General features: G+C 33.0%; 1 protein-coding gene across 1 annotated transcript in view; it reads right to left on the bottom strand.

The window, feature by feature from the left end:
* The window catches only part of TTC40 (Cilia- and flagella-associated protein 46), a gene marked incomplete at both ends in the record, with an annotated part of 102,767 nt that overhangs the window by 21,541 nt on the left and 67,711 nt on the right, over positions 1-13,515 (bottom strand). The window contains 5 exons of the mRNA XM_051219317.1: positions 879-1,042; positions 3,550-3,790; positions 5,786-6,289; positions 9,596-9,685; positions 11,240-11,464. Of these exons, the coding sequence (XP_051066262.1) occupies positions 879-1,042; positions 3,550-3,790; positions 5,786-6,289; positions 9,596-9,685; positions 11,240-11,464 (1,224 nt within the window). The remainder of the gene's footprint in view (positions 1-878; positions 1,043-3,549; positions 3,791-5,785; positions 6,290-9,595; positions 9,686-11,239; positions 11,465-13,515) is intronic.

The raw sequence follows: 13,515 nt of genomic DNA, 5'->3' as shown, positions 1-13,515 counted from the left end.
GCGAGATCGTGGATGCGCACTGTTGAAGATTCCAACAACAGGATGAGACGGTCGTCCAGTACTTCCAGGTTTTTAATGGTGATCTAAAATCAATCGGTTCATGATCTCAATCAATAACTTAATAATCTCCATAACTCTATAAAGATTGTTTACATAAAAAGACCATAGGAATTAATGAAGCCTTGGACAAACTTTTTTAACGTTCGAAATCAAATATCTTCCTTATTATGATCTTTGTTCATTCATCGATAGAAAATATAGTTTTCCAATGCATTATTTAATAAAGATTAGGTAGAACTATAATGACTAGAGTTTTATATTTTGTTGTGTTGTTTTGTTCAATGTCACTGAAGAACATGTGTCGTCATTCTTCATGGTGACTGCTCTCCATTGTACAGATTCCTGACTATACTCGATTAACTCCCTAGTTTCTATTCCATTTAACAGTGGTTCTGGAGTTTTTTCATTTTCTGCGACTTCGATTTCAGTTTTCTTTAATATTATGGATAAACCTGTATCACTCATTTACTATGGTCTTGATTATTTGGTTCGATTTTTGTGATAAATGTGCTTACATGATATTAAACATTATTATGATAGTCTTCATCAGTGATGGATATTTACAATATCAAGGATATTAATATGGTTTATTTATGTACCATTGTTGATGAACATGAAGCTCAGTAAAGTTTCATTAAACATTGTATAATGAAAGAAAAATTTGAGGAATTTCATCTCAGAAGCACAAGGAATATTTTTGTTGTTGTTGAAAAACTGACATCATCTGTTTGACGTATTTATTGTGTTATACAATCTTATAAAAGGTCATTAGAATTATACTTCATTTAAGATAAATATGAAATAAATAACATTCTTACTTGATTTGTTATTTGTTTAAATAAATTACTGTTATTACTTTTAATATTTGCAGCTTTTTTTAATTGTTCATCCAAATGATTTAAACATTTTTTCCATGAGTAAATCAACTGACATTTTGAGATTGGATCAGTTTCTATTCTAAGGAAAGTGTACTGAAAAGTGCCTATTATAAAAGAAAATAAAAGATAGTTTTAAATATTTGTTTATAAATGGGTAATGAGAAAGGTATTGGGGTTGAGTTCCATATAAATATGTAATGTTTGGGCTAATGCATTTGTACATTTGTTATAACTTGTGAACCTGTGTGCCCTGTATATTGGATAACGCAACGATACCCCCAATCAGAGAGCAGTGACATTATCGATCAAACCAGTGACGCATAATAGACGTGCGAGCAGCCTAGAGTCCTGATTGGTCTCGCTTCCTGTCTAGCCCAGCCAGTTAAGTCCAGAACATCAATCTCAGCCTCTGCAATATGAATCATTTATTTCAAACATACTCGGTTTATACATCAACCAGACAGACCACAACGTACCATAAAATATGGAACAACATTTGTACAATATTTAGCCAAAAGTGGCTGTGAATGAGGGAGATAGTAATTAATAGATAGGCCATAACTCAAGAATGGTAAATCATATAGTAATAGTCTATGGGTCAAATTAAAGCTTATAATAAGAGCGACATGAATATGAACAGTTTAGTTACATAATAATTATACGATAAAATGTGCTCATAGTATTAGTCCATAATGGATCCCAAAAGTTACCATTCATTATTCTTATCGGGATATAACAACATTATTCTGCATCTGTTACGAACTCCAAACACAGTATACGTTCATTTGTGCTCATTAAGCTCTGAATTAAATTGGACACTTCTAACAGTTCTAATTAGTCTATAAATTTGAATATTTCCAAATATCATAGAATAGCAACATAAAAACAGAGGTATATCCAGCTGACGAGCTAGAAGTAGAGCGTAACGCGAGTCCTAGGTTCCACTGTTAACCATTATACAACTCTACCCAAAATCATTCTGTAAGTTTTAAAATATTCAGGACAGTTATTAAGGAATAATCTTTGATATTAATAAAGAAACCAGACATGTGACCCAAAGGTAATAATCTTTTCTCGTTTGTTACAATTTTAATCTTACAAGATTAACAAACTGACTTCATATGAAAAATCATTGATTGAGTTCTATTCAACCAAACCTAACTCATCTATGCCATCAGTATATTAAGACATAATTTTGTTTATTTTTTACGCCAATATCAACTAACTTTTCTCTTTATTTCATACATTCCGGTATATAATCTTCGGATTGTAAGTTGTTTTTAAAACAATCAAGAGAAAAACAGTGGTATCCAGGTTGGAATTTACATGCTGCTTTTCACTAGTACAAAAGGATATCTTTTGTCTTACTTAATATTATACGATTATTCCAATTGAAATGTTATCGAAACATTCGAATATATGAATGTTTTACATTTGGACTTATTGATCATAGTAGAAAAATAGAGAAACAGTAGAATATGTCTAAAAATTTCAACTGAACTAAAATACTGATCTTGCAGTTTCTGATGACTGAATTATATTGTTCAGGTTTTCAGCTGGAAACTTCGATACTCTTGAGTGACTCCAGGTAGATCGTTTCTGATTGTTATCGAAATATACATGTCGCTAAGCCTCGTACACAGTTATCGACTTAGATCGCGTTAGCGAATAACAGAATTAAATGAGTCAAATACGAGAATGAAGTTTTGAATACGTATACTTTGTACAATCGTTGATCAAACACAGACAATCAGAGCGAAGTGAAACGGATTAAAGAAGGCATGTTAGCCAACTCAATTTAGCTAAACGTAAATCGATATTTATGGTCGAACAAAAATAAGTTACAGGCATGTGATGGATAGGATAAGAAATTCGCACACATACGATCATATAAAAACAGTCATGGTTGATGAGCAACTAAGTGAGAGGGTGAAATGTAGCTTGAGAATAATGAGTAGACTGATCTGTCCAGAGGCTAGAATAACCTATGTGAGCTTGACATAGTACCAGCCCTTAAAACTCTATTAGTTATTTTTAAATTCAATTTTTTATTGGATTGTAGATTAAATGAGATTCGAATCAAGTGATTAAGATTACCTATTATTTCGCTGTAAATAGTTTAATGTCAGACGATTAGATACTTAATTAAGTAATATAGTATAAGTTTTCGACTGAGATCATGAACCGATTGGTGTTAGACCATCGTTGGAAACCTGAAAGCACTGGACGGTCATCTCGTCCTATTGTGGGACTCCCCAGCAGTGCGCATCCACGATCACGCTCGTGCTATCCGAATCTAGGTACTTTAGTCTGGCGCGTGAACGCCTAACATACTGGACCACTGAGCCGGCATCCAATGGTGTGAATGTCTAACATCAACCAATCCACAAAATTGCACGACCATCTTCCATTGTACTGAGGTAGATAACTGTCTCTACCTGACATGGATTAGCTCCACTGATCACGGCTTCTCATTAGAACTCCGAGAATTCCCTCATGAAGCTAGTCGGTTCATGATCTCAGTCAAAAACTTAATAATCTCGACAACCCCTATACTGATATTATAATATAAACTGATCATATATGATGATTATAATGAAATAAATCTAACCTTTATTTGCACTTTTGTTGGCTGGTATACTGCTCCGATGATCTCGATTCGACACAGCCCTGTTCATAGGTTTAGGTATAGCAACATATAAAAAGTGTGAGTTAATTGAATGTTCCATAATAAGAAGATTCCAGCTTTTAGTTATTTGTAAATTAGATCCAGGTAGTGAACTTAGAGTTGATTGAAGAACTTTACTAGAATCAAAAATTATAGAAGAATTCACTTCAGTTACTCTCCATGCCTAAACAAAGAAAATTGAATAAAAATTAACGAGTTATAGACTTTTTGAAGGCAATAAAGTGGGGATTACTGAATAAATGTTTCATGTTCATACGAGTCGATGATATTTAGATTTTATGGAAAATGAATAACTCATAACTATTATTATTATTATTAATATTATTATTTGAATTTCAGATGTATTCTTAGTTAGGATTTCTCTTCAATTTCTAGATTCATAACTCCTTAGGTAAAGGTTTCTCATTGAAGGATAGAAAACATTCCATTTTCAAACTTAATTACACACCTTTCAGTAAACGACTTCAAGCTTCGTATTACTTATGGGCAAATGACCTGAAATGACACTCGTAGGTTAATGAACAGTAACTAATGAAAGGCTGTCTATTCCTTAATGAAAAGCAAATTCTATTAAATAATTCTCACTGTGACTGCTAGTTTGAGTGACTTAACAACATGATGGATTGTGTTTCCTTTTAAGAAATGATAAAAGATTGTGAAGGAGTAATAAACCTTGATTCTATATCAGCTAACGATCGTCTTGAAGAGAGCGGTGTTTACTGTCATATTCAGAAACATATCACTGAGTGCCATATCACACTGGTTAATATTAACTGATCATTTTGCATGTAAACATTTCACTTCTATTAGTCGATCACGGTCTGAATATCTCAAAAGTAACACCTCTGATTACAATACTCAGTGAACAGGATTTGAATCCAGTGGTGAACATCAGTTCTTCAAATAATACGGAAAAGGTTTATTGGTGAATGTAAACATGCATGAAACTTGTAAACAGGGCTACTTTTCAGTCAGAAATAACCATCTAACATATATATCACATATTTAATAAGTAAAATCAAAGATTGATTTATTTTTCTTATATATGAGGTTATTGGTAGCCACGATGTCGTGAAGTTTTACTATAACCTGTTATTAATCTTCAATCACATAATTCAATCAATTTTTCCATCCGGTTCACTTCTTACTTGATTTTCTGCGCTTATTGTAATGGTATTACATTTTAAAATTTATTTTATTATGTCACGAACATATTTTTATATCAAAAACTGTATTCTTTGTATAGTTTTGCTGGGATATTCAGAAAAATATCCCAAAAATTATCCTGTTAAGTTTAGTGCTATCCTTGGTCTTGAAATGGCATCATTTTCCTGTTGGTCAATTTTTTATTTCACGTGTCGTTTTCCTACTGGTCAATATTTATTTCACGTGTCATTTTCCTGTTGGCCAAATATTGTACAAATGTTATTTTCTATTTTATGGTACGTTGTGGTTTGCCTGGTTAATATATAAACCGAGTATGTTTGAAATAAATGAGTCATATTGCAGAGGCTGAGATTGGAGTTCTGGACTTAACTGGTTGGGCTAGGCGGAAAGCAAGACCAATCAGAGCTCTAGGCTGCTCATACGGGTTTACGCGTCATTGTTCCGATCGATAAGTTACTGCTCTCTAATCGGCGGTCATATGATAGAACAAGTTTCCTCTAAAATCCTACAATAAGGGAAATATCTTTGTATGTTCTGAATTTTTATTAATATCATCATCAACAAATTGTAACTCGTAACTACATTTTACAAATATTCATTTACATGGAATTAAAATTGTGCATCTTAGAAAGTAGATTTTAGTTAAAAACATTTACAAGGCATATAAACTTGATTTTAGTAAACAGTTCTGGGAACTTGTTATTTAATGTTCACTTTGGGAAAAGTTCAATATTACATGGTAAAGCCTTAACGATTTATACCACATTTTTATTTACATGTAATCATATGATTTAAAAAAGACATATATTACTTAGTAAATTCCAATGGGATTTCGCCATTGTTAAAGAAATAATATTTCAGGTAATCAATATTCCGATGTTTAGTCTAACCCATGAATAAAACTCAGTCAAACAGAAGTGTAAATTTAATGAACAAATTCTATAAAAATATAATTTTGGTAAACGTTGAAAATAATCTGAAAACAACTGACTTGTGATTGTGACGTTAAAGTTCGTAAAATCACTGGTATCCATGGACTAGCTGATATACTATGATCTTCTGATCCACTACATAAACCTCCGACGGAACGTAGGCGATTAGAAATTAGATTAGATTTAAGTCCTGTTATCCAAGCTAATGCTTCAGGATAAGATGAAGGCTCTGTGGTTGAGCAAAATCCAAATGTAGTGAATAAACTGTCATCGTCATATGTACAAGATGGAGAAGACCACATTAACTGACGAACAAGTGCTTCTGAAGCATTTAATATAGATCTATCAGAATATTCATTTTCTACATTCAAATTGCACTGACTACCTCCAGAACATTTACGTGCATCATATGCTAATATTGTTAGCCAGAAATGAGTTCGCAATCGAACAGCTGTTGAACAACTTTGGTATCCAATTAGTAAATCTTGTGTTAATGTAGAAACACTCTCATGACATCCGCCAAGTAAATTCAGTAGAGATTCAGTAACTTGACGTGCTAGACCCTGAGGAAAAAGGGAATATATTTTTTGTTAAGTTCAGTGACTGAAAATTAAGAATTTAGTAATTAGATGACTTACTGTACAAATTAAAAGTAAGATTTGACAACTTTTACAAATATAACAGCAAATAAGTACGGTGTATATAAGTACCTTAATAAGCTGTGGTACGTTTGACAACATACATGAACGCATAACCAAGATTTCTGCTTTTTAAATTATGAAGCTAAATTCATTAAGTTTAGCTCATTATTGTATTCTATAAATATAACCAGTCAATCAGCTACACCGCAGGCACATATGTGCATCGGTCCAAGTAGCCATATCGTTGCTGCTACCTTGACATGTTGGTCGGGCTTACCTATTGTGATGAAACAACCGAGTTATACTGGCTGGAACAACCGTTCCTCAAGATCCTACCATGTCAGACAGGTCGGTTGAAGAGCGGTAAGACTGAAAGCAACAAACTCAAGGTCCGAAGGCGAAGTCGTACTGCTGACTGTACGGAGGTGTGATAGCAGTAAGTTGTTTCCTTAAGACATCCAGCGTAACAGTGATGCTGCTTTCCCACAAGAAGGGGTGGAGTTAGAAAAGGTCGACCCTAAAAATGCACACCTCACCTTATCCCACGGATATCCGTCTCCGGCAGTAAGTTCTCAACAAGTACGGAGCTAACACAAAAATTACCCATAAAAAGGTTGTGTGTGACCGACCTCAAGCAGTTGCCCTTGGGCACTGTGGTCACGCTCTCAGGTCACTAAGACCACCTTTAACCTAATTTTGTTTCCAGGTACCTCCAGAAGAACCCTTCTACGGCGTGGACAATCGGGAAGTGATAACCACCCCCATACTTCTGACAGCACTCAAGATCACTAATAAACATAACAAACCTATAATTTGCTGATTCTTGAAAACTCAGTTTTGTGCATCTTGAGATTCACTAACTATTTATGGTTTATCAACTGTTCAGTATTCTCTAGTCTTTGTTGTATAATTAGTGCTTATTTATTTCTAGGATAGATGGCCTTATTAATCATAACTACAATAAAATTGAATTATTTTGAAGGGGTTGTTAATTTAAAACGACTAACAATTTAGGCATTTAGTACTTATTAGTAAATTACAAGCTCAGTTACTTCATTTAATTCAGCTTGTTTAGCCGACTAGTAATATTAGTCCGTATACAATAGGTTTGACTCATAGTTAAACTCTACTGAGTACATATGAGTTGTTAACATGTATCGGTACTACATTATCTCAAATCGGGTAACTTCCAGATATTAGATGGAGAAAAATTATTTCTTTTATTTATTAATAACCGCATTTTCACATGGAGAAAATATTGGTACTGGATTAAGTGACTTTTTCTGACCTAAAAAGCGACCCCTCAAAGTAGAAATATAAGAATTCTCTTACAAATAAAAATTTGAATCAGTGGTTAAAATTGTCAACATATTTCCTTCCTAGTGTACACATATTTTACAACAGTACTATAAAATAAAAATTACTAGCGCATTATCTTGTATGATTTATTTTCTATTAAGACGGGTAAAGTGACTCTAGGATGTGGTGGTCGGTATTCAATATAATCCTTAAACTTCGCATGTAGTTCGTCCTGATAACCGTCACTAGATAATGCCCCCACGGTGTACTAATCAGAAGGCGAATACGAAGCGTTGATTAAGTTTATTATTGCACCATGCACAGATAACTAAATTTACAGGTACGTCAAGCAAGCATGAAAGAGTAGTGCCAAAAAGCTAGCAGATAAGGAAGTGACCGTGCTAGTCGAATGAGCAAGTCAATGAGCAGGATTAAAATGTACATATATGTACATAGGGAAATGAATGAATCATCGAATCAATTAAGCGACCAACAGTAAGGTTAGCAGAATGAATATATGCGTAGGCAGTAAGCAGTGCTCAAGTTGCTATAAAGAATTTAATTTATCCTATGAATATTCTACTAGAACTGTAAACGCGATACTGGCGATCCCAGAGTCCATGAGAAAGCTATAGTCAGAACAAGGACAACTTGGCTTTTTGTAAACGTAAAAATAATTCGATTAGTGTAAGTGGGACGCACAAACACACCAACCAATATTGAATGTCTTATCGAAATGTATAAATATTGAGTCACATTAATATAATAGGATAATAATGTCCTTCAATTGGCAGGTCAAATGCAAAAAGGGATAGTCTACAGACAAATCAGACCAGATTGACGTGGTGGACGTTTAAGCAACGATTAAATTGGTTAGTTATGGACATAACTAACAGTAACCATGGTTAGTTTCATTTTTAAAGTTTATGAAATTAAATCCCTTTATTTGTCAAGATTTTCATGTTAATGACGTTATACTTGATATAATGTAAAAGGCGTCATAATCAGATTTATGAATTTATTTGTATTATCTGATAATAATTTCGAATATGATAAATGTGTAAGATAAATTGAAGGAAAAAGTTAGGAAATCTGTTTAAATGTACTTCAGGTTTATATTTAAAACATGAATGGACGGTTCTAGTATTTCATTACTTTTATTTTTGAAAAAGGAAATTGAAAATAAGTCGGAAAGTATGAACGGAAAGTTCTGATATGTTAATTTTAAGTCAATAAAAATATTGACTAATTGCATTAAATTTATAAGAAATTGTAGTTTTCTATTGTTGGTGTTAGAGATTGTGATTGATCAAATAAAAGCACTGGGTGTGAGTCTCGATATGTTAATTAATGCCGAGATGAGAGTAAATTTAGCCAATAAACCCCAACTACAACGAAATACATTTGGATTGCACTGCTACCCATTATCAAACTCTCTTAAATACTTCACGTTATAACAAAAATTATCAAACAATCATTTAGGCGAAGAAGAAGTTTCCGATATTTGGCGGCTCTGTAAAGCTGTCTTCACCGAAAAGCAGCAACATTTAGGTATAAGTAATAAGCGAGGTTATTATGGAATTTCAGGCGGAAAAGCAAAATCTAGAAGTATGTTGTTCAACATCATCACATGTGAGTGGATAGCTAAGAAAGTAATCTAACAGAGCACTTTAAGGATTAGTACATAATAATAATATTGCATATTAGGAAAAATATACAAACAGATTTACTTAACAAACGATCAGCAATTAGGAATAATTAATTAAATTACTCCAGTGTGAAATGACTATAGAATCTTTCAAATCTATTCGACAAAGCTTACAGGTTGAAATCATTGGTTGTCTATGTAAACACTTATAAATATATCAAACTAACATTTTCATTAGTATATTTCAATTACATTGCCATTTATAAACATATTAGACTTACCATGAAATTTTGAGCAAGACAGATTTTCAAGCATATAATAAATAATGATGAAGCTTGTGAGAATAGATCCATTACTGAATTGTAAGTTTTCTAAGTAAATTGACAAACATATATAAGATAATTTAAAGACATTGTTTCACATATCAGTTGAAAAGAAATAATATTTAGTAATGGTAAAAAAGAAACATTCTTTTAAGTAGTTTATATCACAGACCAACGTCAGTTAACGAAATCACTGAAAAACGCACAACGTTTGGATGGTTAATATCAACTTATGGTATGAATTATCTTCAGGGTATTGAAATTTCCATAAAAACGTAGATGTAACTAGTAGTTATGTATTCATCAGAGATTACTTTCTAAATTATTTCTAATAAGAATCCGTGACCTATGGATTTAAACAACTTACGTCATTTATGGCGTAGGCGAAATATCCGTCTATCAACCAAAGAACGGGTTTACTGCGCAGCAGTTTGTTCCGTCCTACCTTATGGATGTGAAACATGGCCGGTAAGAGTAGAGGATATTCGTAGGTTACTAGTATTCGATCATAGGTGTCTTCGGAACATTACTCGTATATCCTGGGACCACCGAGTAAGTAACTCAGTTGCTAGGAAACGGGTACTAGGTAAGGATGGCAAATCAATTGATGAAGTGATGAAACTTCATCAATTGAGATGGCTGGGATACGTGTTACGTATGCCCAACCACCGACTGCCCCGACGTGCGATGTTTCATAGTGTTGGATTAGGTTGGGAGAAAGCTAGAGACGGCCAGACCAAAACATGGCACAAATCCATGAAGTCACTGACAAGTGGACTGAGCCATGTTAGTAGGTGTAGACTACCTGGTTGGGGACCGCGAGATAATAGCAACCGATGGATAGAGACCCTGAATGACATGGCTCAAAATCGTTTGCAATGGAGCAGGTGCATCCACTCTTTGTGTTCTCCCAAATTCTAATCTTCTGAATTATTCGTGTCCTTTATTTTCTTTCCAAATTTATTTTACTGGATTATACTCCTTGAATAACATCTTCAAACCCTAATGTTTCTGATTACTGCTTATACTGTTACTACCTCTACCACTGTGAGATTTGAATCGACAACTGCACCTCTGTGCTAATGTGGTGTGGCAACTCGAACTGATGTACGTACGTACGAAGTTCTACGTTCTTACTAACTGACTGACTGTTTATCCATTAATAATATTGGATGACAATCATGCTATATAGTAAATAGATTGAAATCACGAAATGTGGAATGACGTAAACTGACTTAAATCTGAATGTTACATAGAGTAAACACTGGTATCCATTCCTTAAATGGTACTCCTACTGATGTCGAACAGTGATAAATATCAATTACAAATTAAAGTAATTTTCACAAAACATTTCAGCAACAATAAGCATTTCGTTTGAAATCTATGTTGTAAATAAGGAAATACGGTAGTGATGCCATGTTGTAATAATCGAAATAATTTGATTCACCAAATTTTGGTCCCATGAATTTTGAGTATGACAGAGACAGTCTTTGCTTCCGTTTTATTAAGTTTGTTTATAATCTGCATCGAACCAACTGTCTAAATATTTTTGTCCTATACACATGATGTTTTGTTTAATAACTTCAATAAAGTTCATCTTACCATGTCACTGAGCACATCAGTATGAGTTCTCCAACGAAAACCTGAATGTAAGGTAATATCTTCCAAATTTTGTTTTGTCATCTCTTGAATAAATGTACTATTTTGGATGATTGGTTGAAAGTTAACTACTTCATTATCATTGCTCTCCGGACTCCAGTTATCTTGAAGATCCGGTAATATTAGTTGACCTTTTAAGTAAACTGATTCACCGAAGTAAAAGTAACACTGCAAAGCAAGAAAAAAGTGATCTTCATGTTATTTAAGCATCATCTTACGAGTAAACAAATGAGTGATAATTTTTTATTTTGAAAAATGTCGGTGCTTGAATGTTAAGTGTTATTTCGAAACTGAAATAAAGTTCCAAGTGTTAAGTAATCGCCATTTCATGTTTCAGTTTTTTTTGGAGCGGAAATCATAGTTTAATTTAACTAGTTTATACCTAGGTTCGCTGGATCAATGGTCTAGAAATCTTAAGTTAAAAAGAAATCAGAATGTCGCATCTCATAACTTTAAAAATATTTTTTAAAATTTCAATAGCTGAGATCATAAGTCAATTTAAGCTAGACCACCACGGAAAACCTGAAAGCACTGGACGGCTGTTTCGTCCTATCAGTCTCGAGTGCGAGCGCATAACCTCTAGACCACTGAGCCGGCATTCAGTGGTGTTAATGTCTAACTTCAACCAATCCACGAAATTGAGCGATACATCCACTATTGTCTTCAGTGAGTTACTATCTCACAACAGACCTGGTTGGACTCCACTGGTCACTGCTTCTCACTCGAACTTCAGGAAATACCTCATGAAGCCAGTCACTAGTGAGCATATGTTAATCAATATCAGAAGGGTTTTTGTGTTTACTATAGTGATTTCAATGATTGATAATTTCATTTGAAAATTAACGTATATTTTTATTTACGGGATTTGTAGAGGTAGTTAAATTTGTAGTTTATATCATAAACTAACCCAGAAAGCACTAAATTCGTGTTTCGTTTCAGTATAAAACATACATACAGGACATACAAGACCCTAATAAGAGTCGATATTCAGGCCTTACAACGAATACTATACTTACAGACCATTCAGTTAGCATTCAAAGGCTTACATTACTTACTCCAACTACTTCACAATATCATGAAGCTATTGCATATTGTTATTAATGATATTTATATCATCCCCAACATGGTTGAATTCTACCAATTACAATTTCCCACTAGAACTCCGAAAATTATTTCTCGAACTCTAAAGCGCGTGAGCAAATATATTGTTAAACATATATGAAGTAACGTAAGTCTGAATTGTGTGAATATACTTGAACAATACAAAAAGAATAAGAATTTAATATTTCAATTTAATCCATTTTCACACCCAACCATTAATTTCACTAGTTCTTTTTTTTATAAAAGACAAAAACAATAATTGATTTGCTGAAATTACAGAAATAGTAAACTGATAACATTAAAGAAATTCAGACTCAGTTCATACAATCTCTTCGAGCTCCTAGATACATTTCGTTTATCATATTAGTTCTGTACATTGGAATAAATGTTTTTTTTTTTTAAAAATCATGAGTACCAATGTTAGTGGATGAACTGAGGAATACAAACTATACACATCATAGTAGAGTATAACCTACCAAATACCTTTAAACATTCAGTAAAAAATACCTCACTATCAAATGAATAAACTTAGTGATTATAATGAAATATCAGTAATTATAGAGTTAATCCTAATTACTGTTGTTATTAGTTACCAGGTAACCTAAGCGTATCAAAGAATCAGTGATAACAGAATAACTTTGATTTAAAAAAAACAATATTATTTAAATGTGAGTTTTACTTATATATTGAATTTCAGAACTCATCGAGTGCTACTTTCATAATCATAGACACTTTATTTTCTTAACAAGAAGAAACTATTTGCTACATAAAAATATCTTAAGATTTTAAATAATAACTGTTCTTCCCAGTTCTATCTTTAGGTTTTCATTATTCTTTTCACAAACTACCAATAGCAACTATTGTTAAAAAAAGAAATGAGTTTTTATTTTGATGAAGTTTCATTTTCTAAGCTGGATAGTTTAACCGTGGAGCTTTTATTATCCTACTGAAAAAAATTATCAGAATAAACTTTACGTAGAACTGAGGTTTTAGAGTCTCTTAACACATGACTAACGGCTTATTTTATCGTTTTTGATCTGAACTGATCATTACTGACTTTTAATTTCTTGCTATGTGGATATTTATTCTGATTAATTATCCCTTTGATCTGATTCTTA

Source organism: Schistosoma haematobium, chromosome 4 (genome assembly GCF_000699445.3).
Source record: "Schistosoma haematobium chromosome 4, whole genome shotgun sequence".
NCBI classification, from domain to species: Eukaryota; Metazoa; Platyhelminthes; class Trematoda; order Strigeidida; family Schistosomatidae; genus Schistosoma; species Schistosoma haematobium.
Note: the sequence above shows the minus strand (reverse complement) of the source record. Positions and strands in the feature narration are given on the sequence as shown.